Source organism: Bos grunniens, chromosome 11, assembly GCF_055505025.1.
Source record: "Bos grunniens cultivar Pamir isolate PY7600 chromosome 11, Bosgru_T2T1.0, whole genome shotgun sequence".
NCBI classification, from domain to species: domain Eukaryota; kingdom Metazoa; phylum Chordata; class Mammalia; order Artiodactyla; family Bovidae; genus Bos; species Bos grunniens.
Genome location: NC_141175.1, coordinates 33,350,706 through 33,377,055, shown reverse-complemented (window position 1 = coordinate 33,377,055; position 26,350 = coordinate 33,350,706). Strand labels below are relative to the sequence as shown.

Below are 26,350 nucleotides of genomic sequence, written 5' to 3'. Positions count from 1 at the left end.
AGGCCAAAGGGGACAGGAGGGGAGCCCTGCGGGCCTGAGTATGGGAACTGTGCTGGGTGCTGCCAAGCCCCTCAGCCCAGGCTCACTCTCTAACCCCAGGCTCTCGGTTCTCCTCTACAGGTGGTGGAAGAAACCCAAGTCATCCTTCGAGAATACGGCTTCCGCTTCGTGAGGAGAGGGCCCATCTTTGTGAAAGGGAAGGGGGAACTGCTAACCTTTTTCTTGAAGGGCCGAGACAAGCTGGCCACATTCCCTAACGGCGCCTCAATCACACTGCCTCACCAGGTGGTAGACAACTCCTGAATGGCTTCCAGCCCTACGAGAATCCAAATGGGAGGGAGAGTTTATTTTTGGGAATCAAAGAAAGGCTTCGGGAAAGGACATGTGACCAAGTCCCAGCAACCCAGGCTGTTGAAGTGTACACTCACATAGACTTTAGGTTTAAAAAATCTCCTTCAGCCTTCATTTTCCATGGATGTGCGAGCTCTGAGTGTGGCCATACTATTCCTCAGTGTGCCTCTAGCCTACCCAGAGAGTAGGGCTCACAGTCATAGTACTGGAACGTTCCTTCCAGAGCCCTAGTTCTTACCAGCCCTCTTCCACCCAGAGAGGCCATGGCCACTGTGAGTAGGAAGGGCTGCCAGAGGTGGAACAAGGCTGCTGCCTCTGTGCCTGGCTGGGAGCACAGGCAGGGCAGCTCTGCTTCAGATGAGGGCCGCTCACTGGCCACCACTCACTCCGCAGCTAGAACCTGGAAGCAGTGCTTTTCACTCTGAAGACCTGCTTGTCTGTGGTCCGAGTTAGGTGAAATGGCCCTTGTCCTGATAATCTTGAAAGGTTCTTCTGGAACCCCATCACCTTAGTCATGGGAGCAGAAAGTGCAATATTTCCTTTTACCTGGTGGGTGGGAGGGAGGGAGGGAAAGGGACTTTATTTCTGAAAGAAAAATATATAAACAGATCTTCTACATTTATATTTTTAACTTTCTGTTAAGAAAACACTCCAATATTGCCTTGCCTTTTGAGCTCTTGCTACAGTCGCCTTTGCTACTGCTTAAAGAGAGAATTTACAGGTATAGATAAAGAACAAGACTGTTTTATTAAAAGCTTTATTCAACTTGAATATGATCATCTGTGCCAATTCTGTTAACAGCCCTCATCTGAGAAGTGCTTTGCTCTCTCCCACACATTTGAAAAGACCCTGAGGCTGCCAAAGATTGAGGGCAGGAGAAGGGGATGACAGAGGATGAGATGGTTGGATGGCATCACCGACTCAATGGACATGGGTTTGGGTGGACTCTGGGAGTTGGTGATGGACAAGGAGGCCTGGCGTGGTGCAGTTCATAGGGTTGCAAAGAGTCGGACATGACTGAGCGACTGAACTGATCCTGATACACTGGTCCTTACAGTGTGCCTGGAAGGCAAGAACTTAAACTAACACCTCCCTCTCATTCTTAGGCTGCTTCCTTCTAGATGGTGGTCCAAGCTGGCTCGACCATCCCCCTGTGCTCCTCCCAGAATTACCTGTGGCACCCACACCTGCAGCTTACTGCCTGGCCATCAGCTCTAGGACAGGACCATTTTAGAGTGAGGCCAGAATACAGCTCAGGGCTTTGGACAGTAAGGGTAGTGATGACTCCTTTTTGTGACCTGGCAAGTGACAGGTTTTCACATCCATGCACTGGCCTTGCACATACTCCCATGGCAAGGAACAAAAAAAGCCAGCAGAGCGGAGGCCATGGTTATGTGGAGAAGTGGTTCACTAACTGGACTAGGAGAGGATGAAGACAATTGCATGGCCAGGGCCTGGAGCTTACAGAAAAGGGAAGAGATAAAGGACAGGGGTCTACTTCCTTTGCAATGATCAAGGTATGAGTAGACTTCTGATCATGAGCTGACTCAATAAATTCAGTGCTCTCCCAACATGTTTTAGGAAACGATATGAGATACATGCAGCCCCAATTACTCTATCCATAGTACTCACACCACATTCCTTGTAAAGCAGTGGCCGAGAATCAACCACACTTCTCTTAACTGTATGATTCACATCATATCATGAACCCTGAGAGTTCTAAGAACTTTCTTCTCAAAAGTCACAGACAGGAAAGTGAGACAAAGTTAGCTGAAGGTTTCATAAAAGCTACATAATTAAATGGTAATACTCCCTCTCTCACAAAATGCCTTCTGTAAAAAAATCTCATTTTCAGCTAAAATGTGTGATTAATATCTCAAAAAGAAGAGATGATTTTGAGCACTGGAGCAAGTGACCAGGCAATTTTGGAGACCTGTCCAAAAATGCCAGGGTCAATAGACTGAAACTTGCCCCTGACCATCCTTGATAAAGTGGGTGTCTGTTCTGACTCCAGGGATGGTTCCCAGGAAAGGAGTCTTAGCCTTTCAACAGTTTTCAGTTCCCAGGACCTTGCCCGCAAGTGTGGTCAGTACTCATTTACTCACTTCTGATGTGTTCCCAAAGAAAATATTCTAGGAGACCAAGCTCATATCCAGCTTTTCTCCTTTTTTTGCAAATGAAGTAAACACCTGATGTAGGGGCTTCGTAAAAAACAGGTTTTCATGGGCTGCTCGCTGTTCTTCCCACGTGCTGGGTAAAGCTTCTGTTCCTGAAAAAAAAAAAAAAAAAAAGACAGGATCTGTCAATCTCACAGCGCTAATATTTGGAACCAGTGGAGCTTTTTTTTTCGTTTTTGGTCTGGAGCTGAGACAGCCTTGCCCCTTACTGGTCCAGTGAAATTTTGAGACCAGAAACACAGACTCTGCCATTTCCTTCTCGAGGGGATCTTCCCGACCCAGGGATCGAACCCAGGTCTCCTGCATTGCAGGCAGACGCTTTAACCTCTGAGCCACCAGGGAAGCCTAGACTCTGCCCAGAGAAATCTAGAAACCTATGATGTGAAACCTGCCTCCTAAAAACATTTTATCCTTTTTCTTGTTATTGTCCATTATGTTACATTTAACAACAGAAATCTCGGCCATAGCTAAAAAATTCCCATTCAGAGACCGGTCTGTGCAGAGCTAAGGGTATGCCGACTTGTCACATCTATTTGGCTTCACAGTGAAGCGAGGCTTTCACCACCACAGCGACCCTATGATGCAACCTCATCACCTGTCTAAGAGGGGTTTCCAATGAAAACAAATCGTAAGCTGAAAGAACTCTGGTGGCGGTGGACTGAGCAAAGGAGAAAGAAAAAGTTGGATAATTATGTTTACTACTTAACAAAGAGAAGAGGAAAACTGACAGAAATAGGGCAGATATTATTGGTATCTTTTCTGTATTTTTCTGTTCACAGTACAGAAACAGAAGATAATATCTCAACAGGACCAGCTGATATAGTCTCACTATTTCACTCTGTTTCAATCACGTGAATAACACAGAGCATATTATAATTTCTTCCTGGAGGCATCCTTCCTCTTACCTTGAGAAGTAACTGTGACGTCAGTTGGAAGGGTTGTCGTGAGGTCCTTATACAGCAGTCTAGCACAAAAGGGGAAGGACTGACCTTCCGGCTTCACTTTGTAAGTAAATGACAGCAAGTTGCACAATGAGTTTCTCTGCAAGGGCCCCACAAGAAAGGCTGCAAAGTCACTCTAATGGGGATGGGGATCAAAAGAGACACAAAGTATATGACAATTACAGCTCCAAGGCAATAAGTGGTTATGATGCATCAAACATGTCTACCAAAACAGGGCCCATTAATTAAATCTCAGAAATAAATGAAGGATAGAGAAAGGCCTGAAAAAAGGACAAATGATAGAGATTCATAAGATAATTAAGAGTTGGTAGCAGCCTAGAAGGCCTGTAAGAAGCACTTACTAAGTCAATGGCCAGAGGCTGGGGAGACACTATTTCTGCTAAGAACTCAGGGGATGTCACACGTTTGGCTGAAATGCTTCATGTCTACATTCACATGTCAGTATCTAACTGATAACCAGAAGCTTCGGTCATTCCAAATGCACAGAGAAATGTTAAGTTTGTAAGAGTCACTTATTTCCTGCTTGTATTCATTTCCTTTTTTTTCCCTGCTTTTTACTGCAACCCTAGCTCAGTTACAACCCTAAGAATGTAAGCCTGAGCTTAGTCAAAGATGGACAGCATTCCTCTATGGTATTTTCAGAAACCATTATTCTGCTTTGCACCTATTCCCAAGGCTCAGCAAAGATACCTGGCACACAGCAGGTCATCTACTGGGCCTTCACTGAATTAAAAATAAAGCAACTGTACCCTACCACTTTGTGAGAGGAAGGAAGGGTCAAGAAGTATAAAAGCTTGAGAATCACCGTTCATGAGTAAATAATCTCTTCACCAGTACCCATCCAGAGTTTCAACAGAAGAGGAGGTGGAAAACAGCTTGTATGTAAATAAGAAATGAGCATTAGGATGACAAGAGTCAAACTTCTGGCTTGGAATTATGAACCAATCTAAAGTACAAAAGAACATGTCCCTTTCTTTCAAGTCTATCTGGGCTCCCAAAATGCTTTATAAGATCACAGATACCTGAAGTCGTTCTGCCTGGTACTTCCTCCCTGAGTAAGCATTTAGGTATTCCCAGAGAACAAACAAGAAGTGCCGAGTATTAGTCTGTAGGTATTTTGCAGATATCTCTTCTAGGGGAATGAAGACTGGAACTGAATGGTGATGTATCCAAAGTGGTTTCTCCATGACAAGGTCCACAAAGTAGGAATCCAGCAGGTTCCCCTCGAAAGCAGTGCTGATGCAGACACAGACTCCTCGGCTGGTCAGCTTCCCGCTGATCCCTGGGACAAGACAGTGCCTTAAGGGACATGAGGCAAAGGCTTCATCTGTGCATCCCACGCTCCTCAACTCCACCCAGTACACACACCATGGGCTCAAATGCTCACTGAACGAATGTCTAGACTCTTTCTTCTGACTTTGACTCACTGAGTTTGTTTTCTTAAAACCACAGAATTGTGGGGGGAAAAAACATTCTAAGTATCAAATTATTGAAGAAGAGATTTTGAAATTTTCAATTTACCTATGGCTCCTTTTTTCCTGAGTGTCAAGTAACTTACGGTAGTACTCAGGTCTTCTCACAATCCTCTTATGATACAGATAATAGGTAAGTAAGTCCTCATTTTAATGGTCAAACAGAGACTTGAGGGGTTCAAACTATTTGAACAGTGGCATCAAGCAAACCAGCTGTAAAGGAAGTTCTAGCACACGGTCTAGCACATGTTGAATCACTACAATGAATAGTCTAAGCCAGTCACCAACCAATCTGCTGCTGCACAGGGGCCAGTTTTGCAGGTAAAGCTGCCTATGAATAGCATGCCAGTTCTGCATGTGTATGTCGGGGGGGTGGGGGGCAAAATTCAGTGTTAATGAAATAGGTCCAGGACTAATAATACATCTTGCAAACTATCTCACTAGACAGGAGACTCAGACTGAAACAAGTGAGAAAAAATTATACCTGTAAAACGATATGCCTGCAGAATGGCTTTCATGTTTTCCTGTTTTCTCTCCAAAATTTCTTGCTCACTAATCTCTAATATTTGGTCAGGTTCTACATTGGCAGTAGATGCTTTAACCTGCAAGACATGTAGCAGATTTATCTGGGTACAGAGGCATAATAGAAGTCCCATGCCCTCACCTACATGGGAAAAATGTAAACGCAGAGTATTTTTTTTATTAGGTTATGAATCAAGAAATGCTACTGTGGCCAGCCAGCTGGTGCTATGAATTCACAGCAGAGGAAGAATCTTGTGGGTTATATACAGTACCAGGAATCAGAAGTAGAAACTATGCTGGCCTGAAGAACAATGCATTTGGCTGCAGTATAGTCTTGTGAGAGGAGAAAGAAAAAGAGGTAAGGAAAGCCTAGGGTAAGCAAAAACAGCTGTAAAGAGGCAAAGCTGGTAAAGTTGGGTCAGACTGTGCAGGCTTTTAAGTGCCAGGATGAGAAATACTGATTATAAGTTGCACACTGTGAGCTACAACCCAGTAGATGCTATCAGACTAACTCCTTCTGAGACAACTACCCAAGCTGATGCAAATACCAAAAAGAAATAAGCAATCATGCAAGTAAACAAACAGAAAATGGCCCAAAGGCATCAGAGAACCACCAAAATAGCCAGACTGAAGACTAAAGATGAATGCGGAAGTTAGTTGGGTTTTCCTCCTCATAGTCCTGTTGATTTTTATCACATGGCATACAGGCCAAATAGAAAGCTTCAGGCTAGATTCTGCAGCAGTCTCGCAGCGCCAGGGCAACAGAAACTGGAGACTGAGGTTACCAGAGCAGACTTCCTATGGGCCAAGATATAGAAATGGGAACCCAACAGGCTGCATGACACTTGTCCTCCAGGCATAACAGAAAGAAGCTGCTGAAAATTAAAAAGCTGAGCAGACTGTGGAGGTCAGGGCCTGCCAAAGAAGACGGATCTTGACACATCTGTCCTAGCACACCCAAGCTTTCAAGTAAGGCCTCCACAAAGGACTACACTCTACGAATGAGGGCAAACCAGAAACAGGTGACCTCAGTTGGTTGATAGTGATGTGCCCTTACACTATCTGCCTGTCAGAAAAAAGCTGAAATTTTTTCTGCAAGAAGACAGCATAGTTCAGAATCCCTATTTTTTTTTTTCAAACACTACCCATCAGTGAATTAAAAAGAAAAATTACCAAGCATATCAGGAAAGAGGAACAGATGTCTAAAAACCAGAAGGAAAAAGAAGACAACAGAAGCAGATCTGAGGGGATTCAGCTATTTGAGTTATTATCAGACATAGTCATTAACACAGATTAAAGGATGGAAAATTCATACCAAAGGGCTGGAATCTATTAAAAAGAATCAGATGAAAATCCTGAATCCAAAAAATACAGTTAACAGAAATCAGGAATTCAACGGGTTTAAAAGCTGACCAGATACATAAGAAAAGTGGAAAATAGGTATATTTTCATAGCTAGATTAAAGAAGAGTAAAGACATAAGAGAGATCACAGTAAGAACAAAAAATCCACACATGGAAACCCCAGAAACAAAGAAAAAGAACAAGACAGATACATTACTTGAAGAGATACTGGGCAAATTTTCCAAACAAATGAAAACTGCAAGTGATTAAGGAGTGCTATAACACAAAGCAGGATAAAGAAAGAAAACCAATCCTAGCTACATTATGATGTGAAACTGCTAAAACCCAAGGATAGAATCTTAAAAGCAGCCAGAGGAAAAAAGACACATTATATTCAAATAGTAAGACTAACATCTGAAAGAAACTATGGAACCAGAAGACAATGAAAAAATGTTTTTAAAGTATGAAAGAACATAAATTTCAACCTATAATTTGAATACCCAGTAAAAATATCCATTTAAACATGAAAAATAAAGTGAAATAAGGGTGCTTTCAGACAAAAATAGAGAATTTTCATTTCCTGCAAACCAACACTGATAATAGTATCAAAAGGACCTACTTAAACTGAAGAAAAATAATCCCAGATGAAAACATGGAAATGCAGTACTAAAGAGCACTGAAAAGGGTAAACAGGTATGTAACTTTATAGGCACAGTGACTGTACAATGAAGTGTTTCATAGAGTTTAACACATGTTGAATTTACATACAACAATAACATGAAAGGTTGCATGTGTGGGAAAGAAAAGATGTTAGGTTCTATAATTATCTATGAAGTGGTAAAGGTACAAATCTAAAGTATATTCTAGTAAGAAAAACAAGCAGAGGTTAAAGCGTCTGCCTGCAATGTGGGAGACCTGGGTTCGATCCCTGGGTCGGGAAGATCCCCTGGAGAAGGAAATGGCAACCCACTCCAGTATTCTTGCCTGGAGAAGCCCATGGACAGAGGAGCTTGGTGGGCTACAGTCCACAGGTCGCAAAGATTCGGATACGACTGAGCGACTTCACTTTCACTTTCTTTTCTCAAAGATAATCACTAAGAAAATGCTAAAAGTCATATAATTAACAAGCTAATGCAGAAGTGGAATAATACAAAAAGTAGCAAGAAAGAAGAGAAACAAAGAACAAATAGTAACATCTATTTTATTAGATGTTACTAATGGAGATGGAAATCTAGATATATGTGTTATATGGAGATCTAGATATATTGCATTACATGCTTTAGTCGCTAAGTTCAGTTCAGTTGCTCAGTCGTGTCCGACTCTTTGCAACCCCATGAATACGCTCAGTCGTGTCCAACTCTTTGTGACCCCATGGACTGCAGCCCGCCAGGCTTCTCTGTCCATGGGATTCTCCAGGCAAGAACACGAGTGGATTGCCGTTCCCCTCTCCACAGGATCTTCCTGACCCAGGGACTGAACCCTAATCTCCTATATTGCAGGCAGATTCTGTACCATTTGAGCAACATGGAAGTTCTTCTAGATATGTTAGGAATCATTAAAAGTTGATAAATAATTAAAAGACAAAGACAGCCAGGCTGGATTAAAACTAACTATACGCTACTTACAAAAATAAGAACTGGAGGAGGAGCCAAGATGGCGGAGGAGTAGGACAGGGAGAACACTTTCTCCCCCACAAATTCATCAAAAGAGCATTTAAACGTCGAGTAAATTCCACAAAACAACTTCTGAATGCCGGCAGAGGACATCAGGCACCCAGAAAAGCAATCCAACTCTTCGAAAGGAGGTAGGAAAAAATATAAAAGACAAAAAAAGAGACAAAAGAGGGAGGGACGGAGTTCCGTCCCGGGAAGGGAGTCTTAAAAAGAGAGAAGTTTCCAAACACCAGGAAACCTTCTCACTGCCGAATCTGTGCCGAGCTTTGGAAGCACAGAGGGCAACATAACAGGAAGAAAAAATAAATAAACAATTAAAACTCGAAGATTGCGAGTCCTACGGTAACTCCCCCAGCGGAGAAGCAGCGCAGACGCCTGCATGCGCCATTAGCAAGCGGGGGCTGGGCAGGGAGGCGCAGCGCGGGCTGCATCGCTTAGAGTAAGAATCTGGCCTGAATACCCTGAGCACTATCTGAGCGAAATAATTTGGGCTAACAAACCAGACTGTGGGATATCTACCACCCGAAAAGCCAGCCCCAACTTAAGACACCGCCAGGCCTGCACACGGAACAAAGAATTGAACAGAGATAGCCCGCTGCAGACCTTCCCCCTCCGGTGACAGGCAGCCAGAGCCGGAAGGGGGCAATCGCAGCCCCAGAGAGACATTATCTATAAAACTGTAAGCAGGCTTCTTTGCTAACTAAAACTTCTTGGGGGTCTGGACGGTTAACATCTGCCTGAGAAGGTGCGCCGGTTTTACGCCCAGATAACCGAGTGGCGGGGAGGCGATAAGTCGCAGCATTGGCGCTCGCCAAACACCTCATCACTTGAGCTGCTCGGACCTGGGAAGAGCACAAAACTCAGGCCCAACTGAGTCTGCGCCTCTGAGGACTACCCGAGTGCCTGAACCTGAGCGGCTTGGACCTGGGAGGTACATGCAACCCAGGGCCAGCCTCGGATTGTTCCCGGCGGAACAACCTAGAGCCCGAGCAGTGTGGGCAGGGAGGTTACACGCGCCGTGAGCGGGGGCAGACCCAGTGTGGCTGAGGTACTGCGAGTGCATGCCAGTGTTATTTGTTTGCAGCATCCCTCCCTCCCTCCCCACAGTGCGACTGAACAAAGAGAAGAAATACAGCTCCACCCATCAGAACACTGACACAAGCTTCCCTAACCAGGAAACCTTGACAAGCCACCTGTACAAACCCACACACAGCGAGGAAAAGCCACAATAAAGAGAACTCCACAAACTGCCAGAATACAGAAAGGACACCCCAAACTCAGCAATTTAAACAAGATGAAGAGACAGAGGAATAGCCAGCAGATAAAGGAACAGGATAAATGCCCACCAAACCAAACAAAAGAGGAAGAGATAGGGAATCTACCTGATAAAGAATTCTGAATAATGATAGTGAAATTGATCCAAAATCTTGAAATTAAAGTGGAATCACAGATAAATAGCTTGGAGACAAGGATTGAGAAGATGCAAGAAAGGTTTAACAAGGACCTAGAAGAAATAAAAAAGAGTCAATATATAATGAATAATGCAATAAATGAAATTAAAAACACTCTGGAGGCAACAAATAGTAGAATAACAGAGGCAGAAGATAGGATTAGTGAATTAGAAGATAGAATGGTAGAAATAAATGAATCAGAGAGAATAAAAGAAAAACAAATTAAAAGAAATGAGGACAATCTCAGAGACCTCCAGGACAATATTAAACGCTACAACATTCGAATCATAGGGGTTCCAGAAGAAGAAGACAAAAAGAAAGACCATGAGAAAATACTTGAGGAGATAATAGTTGAAAACTTCCCTAAACTGGGGAAGGAAATAATCACCCAAGTCCAAGAAACCCAGAGAATCCCAAACAGGATAAACCCAAGGCGAAACACCCCAAGACACATATTAATCAAATTAACAAAGATCAAACACAAAGAACAAATATTAAAAGCAGCAAGGGAAAAACAACAAATAACACACAAGGGAATTCCCATAAGGATAGCAGCTGATCTTTCAATAGAAACTCTTCAAGCCAGGAGGGAATGGCAAGACATACTTAAAATGATGAAAGAAAATAACCTACAGCCCAGATTATTGTACCCAGCAAGGATTTCATTCAAGTATGAAGGAGAAATCAACAGCTTCTCAGACAAGCAAAAGCTGAGAGAATTCTGCACCACCAAACCAGCTCTACAACAAATACTAAAGGATATTCTCTAGACAGGAAACACAAAAATGGTGTATAAATTCGAACCCCAAACAATAAAGTAAATGGCAACGGGATCATACTTATCAGTAATTACCTTAAACGTAAATGGGTTGAATGCCCCAACCAAAAGACAAAGACTGGCTGAATGGATACAAAAACAAGACCCCTACATATGTTGTCTACAAGAGACCCACCTCAAAACAGGGGACACATACAGACTGAAAGTGAAGGGCTGGAAAAAGATTTTCCATGCAAATAGGGACCAAAAGAAAGCAGGAGTAGCAATACTCATATCAGATAAAATAGACTTTAAAACAAAGGCTGTGAAAAGAGACAAAGAAGGTCACTACATAATGATCAAAGGATCAATCCAAGAAGAAGATATAACAATTATAAATATATATGCACACAACACGGGAGCACCGCAGTATGTAAGACAAATGCTAACAAGTATGAAAGGAGAAATTAACAATAACACAATAATAGTGGGAGACTTTAATACCCCACTCACACCTATGGATAGATCAACTAAACAGAAAATTAACAAGGAAACACAAACTTTAAACGATACAATAGACCAGTTAGACCTAATTGATATCTATAGGACATTTCATCCCAAAACAATGAATTTCACCTTTTTCTCAAGTGCACATGGAACCTTCTCCAGGATAGATCACATCCTGGGCCATAAAGCTAGCCTTGGTAAATTCAAAAAAATAGAAATCATTCCAAGCATCTTTTCTGACCATAATGCAGTAAGATTAGATCTCAATTACAGGAGAAAAACTATTAAAAATTCCAACATATGGAGGCTGAACAACACGCTGCTGAATAACCAACAAATCACAGAAGAAATCAAAAAAGAAATCAAAATTTGCATAGAAACGAATGAAAATGAAAACACAACAACCCAAAACCTGTGGGACACAGTAAAAGCAGTCCTAAGGGGAAAGTTCATAGCAATACAGGCACACCTCAAGAAACAAGAAAAAAGTCAAATAAATAACCTAACTCTACACCTAAAGCAACTAGAAAAGGAAGAAATGAAGAACCCCAGGGTTAGTAGAAGGAAAGAAATCTTAAAAATTAGAGCAGAAATAAATGCAAAAGAAACAAAAGAGACCATAGCAAAAATCAACAAAACCAAAAGCTGGTTCTTTGAAAGGATAAATAAAATTGACAAACCATTAGCCAGACTCATCAAGAAACAAAGGGAGAAAAATCAAATCAATAAAATTAGAAACGAAAATGGAGAGATCACAACAGACAACACAGAAATACAAAGGATCATAAGAGACTATTATCAACAATTATATGCCAATAAAATGGACAACGAGGAAGAAATGGACAAATTCTTAGAAAAGTACAACTTTCCAAAACTCGACCAGGAAGAAATAGAAAACCTTAACAGACCCATCACAAGCACGGAAATTGAAACTGTAATCAAAAATCTTCCAGCAAACAAAAGCCCAGGTCCAGACGGCTTCACAGCTGAATTCTACCAAAAATTTAGAGAAGAGCTAACACCTATCCTGCTCAAACTCTTCCAGAAAATTGCAGAGGAAGGTAAACTTCCAAACTCATTCTATGAGGCCACCATCACCCTAATACCAAAACCTGACAAAGATGCCACAAAAAAAGAAAACTACAGGCCAATATCACTGATGAACATAGATGCAAAAATCCTTAACAAAATTCTAGCAATCAGAATCCAACAACACATTAAAAAGATCATACACCATGACCAAGTGGGCTTTATCCCAGGGATGCAAGGATTCTTCAATATCCGCAAATCAATCAATGTAATACACCACATTAACAAATTGAAAAACAAAAACCATATGATTATCTCAATAGATGCAGAGAAAGCCTTTGACAAAATTCAACACCCATTTATGATAAAAACTCTCCAGAAAGCAGGAATAGAAGGAACATACCTCAACATAATAAAAGCTATATATGACAAACCCACAGCAAACATTATCCTCAATGGTGAAAAATTGAAAGCATTTCCTCTAAAGTCAGGAACAAGACAAGGGTGCCCACTTTCACCATTACTATTCAACATAGTTTTGGAAGTTTTGGCCACAGCAATCAGAGCAGAAAAAGAAATAAAAGGAATCCAAATTGGAAAAGAAGAAGTAAAACTCTCACTATTTGCAGATGACATGATCCTCTACATAGAAAACCCTAAAGACTCCACCAGAAAATTACTAGAACTAATCAATGATTATAGTAAAGTTGCAGGATATAAAATCAACACACAGAAATCCCTTGCATTCCTATACACTAATAATGAGAAAACAGAAAGAGAAATTAAGGAAACAATTCCATTCACCATTGCAATGAAAAGAATAAAATACTTAGGAATATATCTACCTAAAGAAACTAAAGACCTATATATAGAAAACTATAAAACACTGGTGAGAGAAATCAAAGAGGACACTAATTGATGGAGAAATATACCATGTTCATGGATTGGAAGAATCAATATAGTGAAAATGAGTATACTACCCAAAGCAATTTATAGATTCAATGCAATCCCTATCAAGTTACCAACAGTATTCTTCACAGAGCTAGAACAAATAATTTCACAATTTGTATGGAAACACAAAAAACCTCGAATAGCCAAAGCGATCTTGAGAAAGAAAAATGGAACTGGAGGAATCAACCTACCTGACTTCAGGCTCTACTACAAAGCCACAGTTATCAAGACAGTATGGTACTGGCACAAAGACAGAAATATAGATCAATGGAACAAAATAGAAAGCCCAGAGATAAATCCACGCACATATGGACAGCTTATCTTTGACAAAGGAGGCAAGAATATACAGTGGATTAAAGACAATCTCTTTAACAAGTGGTGCTGGGAAATCTGGTCAACCACTTGTAAAAGAATGAAACTAGAAAACTTTCTAACACCATATACAAAAATAAACTCAAAATGGATTAAAGATCTCAACGTAAGACCAGAAACTATAAAACTCCTAGAGGAGAACATAGGCAAAACACTCTCTGACCTACATCACAGCAGGATCCTCTATGACCCACCTCCCAGAATATTGGAAATAAAAGCAAAAATAAACAAATGGGACCTAATTAAACTTAAAAGCTTCTGCACATCAAAGGAAACTATTAGCAAGGTGAAAAGACAGCCTTCAGAATGGGAGAAAATAATAGCAAATGAAGCAACCGACAAACAACTAATCTCAAAAATATACAAGCAACTCCTACAGCTCAACTCCAGAAAAATAAATGACCCAATCAAAAAATGGGCCAAAGATCTAAATAGACATTTCTCCAAAGAAGACATACAGATGGCTAACAAACACATGAAAAGATGCTCAACATCACTCCTTATCAGAGAAATGCAAATCAAAACCACTATGTGAGGTACCATTTCACGCCAGTCAGAATGGCTGCGATCCAAAAGTCTACAAATAATAAATGCTGGAGAGGGTGTGGAGAAAAGGGAACCCTCTTACACTGTTGGTGGGAATGCAAACTAGTACAGCCACTATGGAGAACAGTGTGGAGATTCCTTAAAAAACTGGAAATAGAACTGCCTTATGATCCAGCAATCCCACTGCTTGGCATACACTGAGGAAACCAGAAGGGAAAGAGACACGTGTACCCCAATGTTCATCGCAGCACTGTTTATAATAGCCAGGACATGGAAGCTACCTAGATGTCCATCAGCAGATGAATGGATAAGAAAGCTGTGGTACATATACACAATGGAGTATTACTCAGCCATTAAAAAGAATACATTTGAATCAGTTCTAATGAGGTGGATGAAACTGGAGCCTATTATACAGAGTGAAGTAAGCCAGAAGGAAAAACATAAATACAGTATACTAACGCATATATATGGAATTTAGAAAGATGGTAATGATAACCCTGTATACGAGACAGCAAAAGAGACACTGATGTATGGAGCAGTCTTATGGACTCTGTGGGAGAGGGAGAGGGTGGGAAGATTTGAGAGAATGGCATTGAAACACGTGAAATGTCATGTATGAAACAAGATGCCAGTCCAGGTTCAGTGCACGATGCTGGATGCTTGGGGCTGGTGCGCTGGGATGGCCCAGGGGGATGGTATGGGGAGGGGGGAGGGAGGAGGGTTCAGGATGGGGAGCACGTGTATACCTGAAATTTTTTTAATTTAAAAAAAAAAAAAACTGGAAAATAAACAATTTTAAAATTAAAAAAAAAAAAAAAAAGCAGAGACATAAAAAATAAAATAAAATAAAATGTATAGTCAAAAAAAAAAAAAAGAACTGTCGAAGTTATACTTAACAAAGTTGGTTTTAAGGCAAGAAGTTTAACTAAAATAAAAGGAACCCTGCATAATGATAAAGTCAAAGTTGCTCAGTCACATCTGACTCTGCAACCCCATGGACTATACAGTCCATGGAATTCTCCAGGTCTGAATACTGGAGCAGGTAGCCATTCCCTTTTCCAGAGGATCTTCCCAAGCCAGGGATTGAACCCAGGTCTCCCGCATTGCAGGCAGATTCTTTACCAGGTGAGCCACCAGGGAAGCCTAAGAATACTGGAAAGTGAAAGTGAAGTCGCTCAGTCGTGTCCGACTCTTTGTGACCCCATGGACTGTAGCCTATCAGGCTCCTCTGTCCATGGGATTTTCCAGGCAAGAGTGCTGGAGTGGATTGCCATTTCCTTCTCCAGGGGATCTTTCCCACCCAGGAATCAAACCCGGGTCTCCCACATTCCAGGCAGACGCTTTACCATCTGAGCCACCAGGGAAGCCCAAGAATACTGGGTAGCATATCCCTTCTCTAGCAGATCTTCCTGACCCAGGAATCAAACCGGAGTCTCCTGCATTGCTACCAACTGAGCTATCAGGGATAGCTGATAATGATAAAAGGTTGCTGCATAAAAATAAAAGGCTTACCAACCAAGAAGATAAAACAATCCTAAATTTGTCTGTACCTACTACACAGCAAAACTGAATGAAAGGGGAAAAAATGTACAAATCCACAGTCACAGTGGGAGATCAACACTTATTATCAACTAATAAGTTGACAAATAAAATAGTGAAGAAATGAACATCATGATGAACACATTTGGTCTATTTGATATACAGAGAGAATACAGTACCCAAAAATGTAAAATCCACATTTAATGAACATGGAACATTTGTCAAAATTCACCACATGCTGGGTCATATTCTTCAATCACAATGGAATTAAGCTACAAATCAATAACTAAAAAAATTAATTAACAAATCCAATTTTTAGATATTATGCAGTATACTTCTTAAACTGATGGGACAAAGGAGATATCACAATGGAAATCAAAAATATTTTGAACTGAAATGATAATGAAAACATATCAAAACTTGCAAGATATAGCTAAAGCCATGTGCTATGCATATTTGTGTCCCTCAAACTTCATGCTGAAATCTAATGCCCAGTGTGATGGTATTTGGAGGTGGGGCCTTTGGGAGGTGATTAGGTCATAGCTGGAGAGCCTTCATTAGTGTCCTTATAGTGTCTGGAATTAGTGTCCTTATAAATGAGATGCCAAAGCACTAGCTTGCCCCTTGTGCCATGTGATGTTACAATGAGAAGACCACAATCAAAGAGGTAGTAAGGGGGACTCCCCTGGTGGTCCACTGGTTAAGAATCTGCCTGCCAATGCAGGGGATGCAAGTTCAATCCCTGGTCTGGGTAGATCCCACATGCTGCAGAGCAACTAAGCCCAAGTACCACACTACCAAAGCCCACGCTCTGGAGCCTGTGTGCCGTAACTACCAAAGAAGTCACCACGAGTCCGTGCGCTGCAGCAACAAAGACCCAGTGCAGCCCAAAATAAAATATTCTTTTAAAAAGAAGTAATAAGTCCTCTGACACTAAATTTGCCAGTGTCATAATCCTAGATTTCCCAGCAACTACAACTGTGAAAAATAAATATTTGTTGCTTATAAGCCATCTAGTTTACGTATTTTTGTTATTGTGGCCCATGTGGATTAAGACAGTATGCTTAGAGGGAAATTTAGAACTTTAAACACATACAGAAGAAAAAAAAAGACTTAAAAAACAGTTAAGTATTCATCCCAAGAAACTAGAAGATATATGCCATGTACAATGACTGGAAGGCACAATACTAAAAAGATTTCAACTCTTTCCAAATGGATGTATAGATTTAGTGCAATTTCCATCAAAATTAAAGGAGGTTTCTTTTCAGAAACTGACAGCCAATTCCCAAATTTATGTGAAATTTGAGGGGCCAAGAATGGCCAAGATAATTCTGAAGAGTAAGACCTAAACGACAGGAATCAAAACTTTTCAGTAATAAACCTCTGGTACCTGCACAAAGACCAACAGACCAATGGAACAGAACAATTCAAAGATGGGCCCGCAGCAGACCCAAAGATCCACTGCAATCAATGGGGAAGAGTGACCTTCAAGCAGTGGTACTGAGTGAACTGCATACCCATATGGAAAAAAACAGCAAGTGTGACCTTCAGGGACTTCCCTCGCAGTCCAGCGGCTGGGCCTGTGCGCTCCCAATGCAGGGCGCCTGGGTTTGGTCTCTGGTCAGGAGCTAGATCCCATATGCTGCAACTGAGACTGCATGCCACAACTACAGATCCAGAGTGCCATTAACCAAGACCTGGTGCAGCAAAATAAATACTGTTTTAAAAGAAGTAGTAGTACGACTTCTATTTCACACTATGTTACACAAAAATCAATTCCAGAAGGACTGTATTTCTGAAAGTAAAAAGTAAAATAAAAACTTTCAGAAAGTAACACAGAACATCTTTGTGTTCTTAAGTTAGGCAGATATTTATTCAAAGGAAACATGAAGTTAGATTCTTAAATCAAGCCTCATTAAAATGAAGACTTTCTCCTCATCATCACAAGATGTCACAGGAGAGTGAAAAGGCAAGTTCGTCTTTAAAAGAAGATTTGGAATACAGATACAAAACAAGGTACTTCTAACCAAAATGTGTAAAAAATTCTACAATAAGAGATATACAACCCAATAAAAATTCTGCAGAAGTTCTGAAAAGTTCATTTCACAAGACTTTCAAGTGTCCAAAAAAGGTACTTAAAATCATTAATTAAAAGAACTCAAATTAATTCACAGTGACTTACTATTATACTCTCACTAGAATGATAATTTTTTAAAACTGACAATATCAAGTATTGGGAAAGATGAAAAAAAATGGAAATCCTATATACTGTTGCTGGTAATGTAAAATTGGTACAATCAGTCTCAAATTCTGTTTGACAGCATTTACTACAGATAATCTTTGTACCCTGTGACCCAGCAATTCAACAGAAAAGTACGTCTTTTTACATCAAAAGAGCATGAAGAATACTGCATTATTCTTAATACCCACAAAGTGAAAAACCCAAATAATGTAAATGTCACCAACAGTTCAATAAGTAAAGAAATTGTGGGATATTTTCTAAAATGGAATAATTATATAGCAATAAAAAAGAATGACCAGCGGACTTCTCTAGTGACCTAGTAGCCAAGACTCCATGCTCTCAATACAGGGGTTCCTGATTTGATTCCTGGTCAGGGAACTAAGATCTCACATGCCACAACTAAAAGATTCAGCACAACCAAATAAAATAAGTACATACATTGTTGCTGTTCAGTGGCTAAGAAAGACCACTGCTGCTGCTGCTGCTGCTGCTGCTGCTAAGTCGCTTCAGTCATGTCCGACTCTGTGCAACCCCATAGATGGCAGCCCACCAGACTCCCCCATCCCTGGGATTCTCCAGGCAAGAACACTGGAGTGGGCTGCCATTTCCTTCTCCAGTGCATGAAAGTGAAAAGTGAAAGTGAAGTTGCTCAGTCGTGTCCGACCCTCAGTGACCCCATGGACTGCAGCCTTCCAGGCTCCTCCATCCATGGGATTTTCCAGGCAAGAGTACTGGAGTGGGATGTCATTGTCTTCTCCAAGAAAGACCTCAGCATGCACCAAAATGGATGAACCTCATAGAGAAATCAATCCGCAAAAGAAGACAGACAGAACAGAGTTCATACATTTTTCATTTATATAAAGCTCAAAAATAAGTAAAACCAGTGTTACGATAACAGAAACCAGAATAGTGTTACCTTGAAGGAAATGACTAGGAGGATGGAGGAGGGAGACTTCTCAGGTACTGGTAATAGTCTACACCTTGATTTATGTGGTACTTACCAGAGTATGCTCATCTCTATAAAAGGATCTTTAGATTTGTGCACTATATACACGTTATATACACACGTATTTATCTATCTATATTAATATATAGATACATATTTTCTCTTTACTAAAAAAAAGAAAGGGAAGAGGGAGGAAGAGAAGAAATGGAGACAAGGAAGAGAAAGAGAAGAAAAAGAAGGAAGGCTGAGGACGCTTGTGACTGAGCAAGAAAACTTGTAATTTAATGAAAAATGTAGTATTTTATGAACATTTTCTTGGCTGTGCAAAATGTATTGGAAAATATAAATATTAGAAGAGAACCAACTAGCAGACTACTGCAATAATCCTACCATCTAAAACCTGGTAAATATTAAGACCCATGTGTATAATGCACAAGCTATGGTAAGGAGGAGGTGGAGGAGGGGGGCACAAAGACAATCTAAAGAATTTGACAGGTTTTACTAATTGGATCTGGGCTAGAGAGAAAGCTTAAAAGAAGGAAAAGTCAAAGTTTACTGTGAAGTTTCAAGTTGGGTGAAAGATTATTCTAGAAAGATGGTATTAATGACAAAAGTACTAATGACTCAAGTCTGGCTGAAACTAAGGTAAGAGGCTCATGTCCATGAGGGCAGGTTAAGAGATTATGATGAATTCACTTGACCCATTAGTAAGGCCTGCCAACTGTTAGATGATATTGATATCAGCTGACTCTATAGCTGTGATTACTTGAGGGATCAAGGACTGAAATTGCTCCAGTTAAGACCACAGGTAAAACTTATTATTCAGATTTGCTTATCCCAGATCATGTTAGGTTTTTACACTCCAGGAAAGCCTGCCAATATCAATCACACTTCTACTCACTCTGGCTTGACGCTGTTTCACTTCAGCCCTCAGCTTATCTCGTAGACGTTTCAGTTCATGAATCCTGGCTTCAAGAGCTTGTGCATTCTGTGGCTCTTCCAATTTTTTACGGGATTTGCTCACTTGAGTCTCTAGTCTTTCCAAGTGAGCTAAAACACCTGCGGGAAGTAAAAAGGAACTTTCAAACAAAGCTAAGGATTTCTAAGTCCAGGAACAGGAAGCACTTCAGGGAAGAACAGATGGTGACCCTTTCCCCAGAACTTTGTGGTCAGTTAAATTGTAGATAACAATTGCCAACAATTTATAAAACTAGAGGAGCTGACAACAAGAAGTCAATGGTCAGCAACCCCTTAGGCAGAACCTACAAGTTCTGACCTACAAGTGGTTACTTACTAGGCCATTGTTCAAAAAGGGAATCATCTAAATATAGCTACTCTTAGTTATCTGTGATAATAGTGACCCAGAGGAAAAACAGGGTCAGAAAAAGGTTTTTTTAAATTGGGTTTTACACAAGTTTTCCCAAAGTGGTACTGTGTAACTGTTGGATTTAGACATCCATAAAGACTTGAGTATTCTGAAGCCCTGAAAAGTATCAGGAGCATAGAACTATAAAGGCACACACTAAAAGGAACTGTCCACCAAAACTACTGGGCATTAGACAGGAAAACAAGCTCACCAACGGACAGAAACTGGCAATCTCAGTTTCCAAGAGACTAAAGACCAATATAGTTGAGGTCCTAGCTTTAAAATGCTAATCAACTCTAGCAATGAAGCATCTGCGAACACTTCCTACATATTAAGACACTTACACCAGATCCTTTACTTGCAAAGCATGTAAAGAATTAAAGCGTTTTTATCTCCTATACATTATGCATCTGCTAAATGCTTCAATGAAAAGCATCAAAACAATTACCTAAGTTCCACAACCACCACAATATTATTTTCCTCCATTTTTTCAGATGAAGCAATCAAGGCAGAGAAAGGTAAAATAGCTTGCTCAAGGTAACAATATTTATAATGACACAGCCAGACTCAAACCCAGGTCTCACCAACACTGGTCACTGCCTGGCAAGGCCCCTTCCACAGGAGTAATGCGGGAAATGGCCTCCCAAAAGTTCTGAGAAGAAAAGAAGGCTCACTGGCTAGAACTGCAGCTCTGAATACGAACATTTAGCACACTATTGTGGAGAAGGCACTGGCGACCCACTCCAATACTCTTGTCTGGAAAATCCCACGGACGGAGGAGCCTGGTAGGCTGCAGTCCACGGGATCGCTAAGAGTCGGACACGACTGAGCGACTTCACTTTCACTTTTCACTTTCATGCATTGGAGAAGGAAATGGCAACCCACTCCAGTATTCTTGCCTGGAGAATCCCAGGGACGGAGGAGCCTGGTGGGCTGCCGTCTATGGGGTCGCACACAGTCTGGCACGACTGATGAGACTTAGCAGCAGCAGCAGCATACTATTGCATGCAGCCTACTGGTCGAAAAAGGGAAAAGAGCTTAGAAATAAGTCATTTTTCCTGCTCCAATGATCTCAGCTGCCTTTAAGTCTTCCATGTTAGTTTAGTTCACCATCCTACTCCCAAACTTCAGGTTAGAGGGCAAACGGGCTTTCAGCCTGAGAATTATTTTGAGGAGCAGCAGTTAAATGTGAACCTTTGAATACCTCCGCGAGACTCGCCGTCTTGTCTTAAAGTATTTGCCAGCTCCATCTCCTCCTCAGATTTTCAAAGGCCTTCCTAGAAAAGTTGTCCATGCACCAGTAATTGCGTTATCCTTGCGGGCAAAAGAAAATGCCAAGAATGTATTCACACTCACGACAAACCCACAGGGCCGGCCCACACAACGCAGACACGCACCCCTGAGCCCCGACACCGCAAGCGTATTCGCTAGGACGCCCCTTCACTGACTCGCCCGGCCCATCCCCAGGTGCGAGTCGGCCTCTACCTCCCGGTCCCTGCGCGCTGCCGCGGCACCACGCCTCTGGATCCCCTCTCTGGGTGTCCTCGCACACGGAAGGGGCTGTTAAGAGGCCTGTCAGCCTTCCACCCTGGTCAGAGCCCCGTCCGCCACTGGGTCTGGCTTTCCCTTTATCACTTCTCCTCTTGCTCACTCTAGCCAGGGTCAAGAATTCCCGCCATCCTCGGCTTCAAAATCAAGCCAAGCGGTCCCAGCGTGCTTTGCGCTCCCACCGTACAAAAACATGGCAGCGCCCAGGGCCCCTCCCTGATCCCGGCATGCACCGCGGGGTAGGCCCGGCCTTTCTGTTGAGCAGGAAGATGGCGGCCTCTGGCGGAGAGCCGCAGATCCTGGTACAGTACTTGGTGTTACGAAAGGATCTAACACAGCCTCCGTTTTCCTGGCCAGCAGGCGCAGTGGTTGCACAGGCCTGTCACGCAGCCACCGCGGCCTTGCACCTTCACCGCGACCACCCGCACACAGCAGCTTACCTCCGGGAGCTAGAGCGCATGCGCAAGGTGGTCCTCGAGGTGAGGCACTAGGAAGAGGGGTGGGACCTTGAGGACGTTGGACCGGAAGTGGGTGTAGTTTTGAGTCCGGGCGCCTAACATCATGGAGTGGGTGTGGCGTGTGTGTGTGTGTGTGTGGCATGTGTGTGTGTGTGTGTGTGTGGCATGTGTGTGTGTGTGTGCGCGCGCGCGTGGGCGCGCGCCTAACATCATGGAGTGGGTGTGGCATTAGTGTGTGTGGGGGGCGCCTATCATCATGGAGTGGGTGTGGCATTTGTGTGTGTGTGTGGGGGGCGCCTAACATACAGTGGGTGTGGCGCGTGTGTGCGTGTGTGTGTGGAAACGGTTCTGGGGCTTGAGCTACTGCCCAGCGAGCCTTACCTAAACAGGGCGGGGCCTGACGGTGTGAGGAGTGGACACCCGGCTGGTTATAAATGCTTTCTGCGCCGCTTCGGTCTCACCTGTGTCCCTCTTAAATAGATGCTTGTGAGGGCGAAGGGCTTTCTACCCGCCTTTCTACCTGAGTGCTTTGCTGGCCTTTTAATGGCTGTGCCGAAAAGTACAGTCCTTATCCCTCTCCAGAAAACCGATCCAGAAGGGTAGGGACTCAGGGTTCCTTATTGCAAGTGAAATCAAACTGAAGCATTTACCTGGGTCTGACCCCAAAATTTGAAAATAAATGTGAACCCTAGTGTGATTTGAACCTAGCATCAGAGGTAAGGTTCTTTCTACAGATGGCCAAACAGATCTTACCCTTACCTTCTGTCAGTTCTAGAAGGTAGAACTCTAGAAACGTATCTTAAGAAAATAACAAGATGCACCCAAAGAGCATTGCACAAAGATACTCATAGGGGCGTTTTATAATAGTAAAAAATGTGGAAATCATTAAATTTCCAATACGATGAGTTGGCTAAACTTCGGCCCTGATAATGGATTATTATGAAACTGGCCTAAGTGACACGACTGAGCGACTGAACTGAACTGAGCCTCCTAAGTCGTGTTTTTGAAGTACATTTAGCTGGCGTGCAAGAGTGCTCATGACGTGGTGCTCACTGAACTATATTCTACATACAAAATGATCCAGATTATGAAAGGAAAAACTAAGTAAATACGTCCAAATACTAAATAGTGGAATTTTGTTTTTTAGGTAATGCTTCTCTCTGTTTTTACTTTTCTACATTAAGCACATATTTTATAATGAAAAAATGATTGCTTTCATTTTAAAGCAGCTTTCTTCTCATTATAAAATTTATCTTAATAACTGAGGTGGAGGGTTGGGGGTAATTCCTTCTCGGCTAGCTGGCAAAAGCATTATTTTTCAAGAGAAAACTTGCTGTTGAGTGTTGAAACATCAAATAGTAACCTGCAGGGAGAAGTCCTGAGAATCTGTAAGGCAGAAAAGAAACAGATAGTCTTTCCTTTGGATTCTTTTTATAGGACTTTTATAGGAAGACTTCAAGAAATCATGTGGTTTGGACATCTCCCTCTCTCTTGCTTTTAGCAGATAAAATATTTACCCCTTTTCTCAGATGAGACATCTGAAGCCCAGAGATTAGGTGACTCCTCTGAGTTTAAAAGACATGTCATGAGTCTGTTGTTAGCTGTGACTCAAGAAAGGGACTTAGGAGTCACCACTGATTAAATAAAGGTGCTCCTGTAGCCACAAAGACCAATAAGATATAAGACAATGCCATGATTAACTCCGTTTACTGTTTACTGTGTGCCAGACACAGATCTGAGCCTAATTTCACTGAATCTCATTACTACTAGGAAGCATTATCATCCCATTTTACAGGGGGGAAACAAAGATTTAGCTAAGCCACACAACTTATCAGAGATCACACAATGAGTAAGGGGTGCAAAGTTAAAGTGTTAGTTGCTCAGTTGTGTCCAACTCTTTGTGACCCCATGGACTGTAGCCCACCAGGTTCCTCTGTCCATGGAATTCTCTGGGCAAGAATACTGGAGTGGGCAGCCATTCCCTTCTCCAGGAGATCTTCTCAACCCAGGGATCAAACCCAGGTCTCCTGCATTGCAGGTAGGTTCTTTACCATCTGAGCCACCAGAGAAGCCCAGAAAGTGGTACAGCAAGGGTTTGAACTCACTCTAACTTTACTATGCTGCTCCTGGTGCTGAAAAAGGAAGGAAGGGAAGTCAATGCAAGTCCTTCAGCATGCCCAAAGGACTCAATAGATTAAGAGTAGCAATCCCAGCATCCTCTACTTTGATAAGACAAACCTCTGGTTATCTTAGTGGCTTCTGCTTTTCTAGGCAATATATATGTGTATATATATATATACACACACACACACCTTATGCAACATAACACACTAACGATCTTTATTTTCTGAGTGATGGCTTTACTATTTCCTGTAATGAGATTCGCATGGGTGATAAAGATGATGAGAAACGATTTCTGAAAGACACGAGAGAATCATTTGCCCACCATTGAGTTAACAAGGGGGAACTATCCCAGCAGTAAGAAAATCCTTCTTGGTTTGTGTGGACTGGGGTGGAAGTAGGAGGGAGGTGGAAGTGATGTGATTTTAGAAAGCCTTCCAGTAGTCAACTCTTAACGTCAGAGCTGGCTGTGGGATTAGTGATGGCTGTTTAGTCACCAGAACTAGAAAATGCATAGAGCATAATTACTGATAGAGCCCCTCAGCATCTCAGGAGGGGAGAGATAAAGCTCCATTTTATACATAGGAATATTAAACCTTACCCCACTCCCACCCCTTCAGAGAGTGAATGGCAAATGGAGCGATGAAGCTGTTGCTTCTGGAGACATTCTCTACAGCGCCTTCTTTGGTAGAGCTGTTACTCCACTTTCAGTTAAGAGGAGTCCCCCTTCATACTTTTTTTTTTTGCTTTTGCTTTTTGTTACTTCCTAAGTGGGCTTTTCAGCCTGTGTTCTGCTCCTTTCAGGCCCCGGATGAGACCACCTTAAAGTTGCTGGCAGAGACGCTGCAACAGAAGAACATTGACCACAAGCTGTGGATGGAGCAGCCAGAGAATATACCCACTTGCATTGCGCTCCGTCCCTACCCCAAGGAAGAAGTGAGCCAGTATTTGAAGAAGTTCCGATTGTTCAAATGACTGACGTTATCCATTGCTTTGTTATGTTTGCGTATCAGCTGAATCCAGAAACTACATGCCATCCATCCCTAAGCACCGCGTACTCCTTTCAATGACAATTCCCTCTTCCTTTTAAATTCTGGTAGTTTTTATTTTTTCTTGGCCATGCCAAATGGCTTGTGGGATCTTAGTTCTCCAACCAGGGATTGAACCCACACTCTTGGCAGTGCAGAATCCTTACCACTGGACTGCCAGAGAATCCCCAAATTATGACAGTTTCTTGAAGGTCAAACACATGTTCATATTAAAGTTGTCATTAATAAGTATTTCCTCTTACTTTTAATTAATAAGTTCAGATGGGGAAGGTCAGTGAGTAGTAGTATCATCTATGGGTCATTGCTCAAACAGAAGATTTGGTTAGACTTCTATATAGGGTCAAGGAAATGCCCTTACTTTTTTGTTAGAATTAATATAGTTCTTTCAATCACCCAGGTTTAAAACTTAGCCTTTAAAGTCCTTATCTCTTACTCATTTTCAGGTCTTATAATCGTTGAATCTAGGACACCATCAGATTTAAGATACACAGTAATTTTTACCTGTTGTTAAGAAAGGAGAAATGCTGCCAGTTGAGACATACAATTAACTGAAAGATGTATTCCAGTTTCAAAGATATAAAATTTGTTTAGTAAAATATGTCAATACCACATCTATTTTCTTATAGCTTCCAGTGCCACTACCCTGAATCGGGCTCTCATTTTCCTCGTGGGTGTCCCACTGGTCTGCCCACCTAGTGTATCCTGGTTACAAGCCAGCAGATGACCTGCCACCAGGTTTATGCAGGATCACTGAGCACCCTTGTCAGTATAGGGTCCTACTTGCCCATGGAAGAAAGTCAGGATTCCTTAGATCAGCCCTCAGGCCCTCCGTGTTTATATTTCCTAACTAACTTTTTAGGTGACTCTTCAATTCCCTTATTCAAACTTGATGCATCAGTAAAGACACTCCAGTTGCTGCCCTCCAGTCTCTGGCCTGGGAGTCGAATGTTAGGACTCTCCTCCTCCCTT

General features: G+C 42.0%; 3 protein-coding genes across 13 annotated transcripts in view; 2 read left to right on the top strand and 1 right to left on the bottom strand.

Annotated features, from left to right (window-relative positions):
* Positions 1–1,122, top strand: part of ADCY3 (adenylate cyclase 3) — an 83,976-nt gene extending 82,854 nt beyond the window's left edge. For both annotated transcript variants that reach the window (XM_086325846.1, XM_086325847.1), the window contains exon 22: positions 121–1,122. In XM_086325846.1, the coding sequence (XP_086181972.1) occupies positions 121–303 (183 nt within the window). In that variant the 3' untranslated portion in view covers positions 304–1,122. The remainder of the gene's footprint in view (positions 1–120) is intronic.
* On the bottom strand, positions 326–21,909 carry CENPO (centromere protein O). 10 transcript variants are annotated; one of them, XM_086325848.1, is made up of 8 exons: positions 21,691–21,909; positions 21,410–21,519; positions 19,741–19,898; positions 5,447–5,564; positions 4,513–4,772; positions 3,434–3,605; positions 2,457–2,620; positions 326–897 (listed from the first exon to the last, which is right to left on the bottom strand). In XM_086325848.1, exons 2-7 carry the CDS (start codon positions 21,453–21,455, stop codon positions 2,484–2,486), a joined length of 891 nt encoding a protein of 296 aa, XP_086181974.1. In that variant the 5' UTR covers positions 21,456–21,519; positions 21,691–21,909; the 3' UTR covers positions 326–897; positions 2,457–2,483. The 10 variants fall into 10 exon arrangements, with proteins under 10 accessions (XP_086181974.1, XP_086181976.1, XP_086181979.1 ...); XM_086325850.1 differs by having other exon boundaries at positions 21,857–21,909; XM_086325849.1 differs by lacking the exon at positions 326–897 and adding an exon at positions 1,093–1,413.
* Positions 21,910–21,980: 71 nt separating this feature from the next.
* PTRHD1 (peptidyl-tRNA hydrolase domain containing 1) lies at positions 21,981–25,612 on the top strand. The gene is made up of 2 exons (XM_086325868.1): positions 21,981–22,232; positions 25,137–25,612. Exons 1-2 carry the CDS (start codon positions 21,981–21,983, stop codon positions 25,305–25,307), a joined length of 423 nt encoding a protein of 140 aa, XP_086181994.1. The 3' UTR covers positions 25,308–25,612.
* The last annotated feature ends 738 nt before the right edge of the window (positions 25,613–26,350 follow it).

Coding starts and splice junctions, on each gene's coding strand:
- PTRHD1 (XM_086325868.1), top strand. CDS start 21,981: ATGCACCGCGGGGTAGGCCCGGCCTTTCTGTTGAGCAGGAAGATGGCG. Junction 22,233..25,136: donor TGCGCAAGGTGGTCCTCGAG/GTGAGGCACTAG, acceptor TGCTCCTTTCAG/GCCCCGGATGAGACCACCTT.
- CENPO (XM_086325848.1), bottom strand. CDS start 21,455: ATGGAGCTGGCAAATACTTTAAGACAAGACGGCGAGTCTCGCGGAG. Junction 19,899..21,409: donor AGACGGCGAGTCTCGCGGAG/GTATTCAAAGGT, acceptor TACTTCCCGCAG/GTGTTTTAGCTCACTTGGAA. Junction 5,565..19,740: donor TGAAACAGCGTCAAGCCAGA/GTGAGTAGAAGT, acceptor CATGTCTTGCAG/GTTAAAGCATCTACTGCCAA.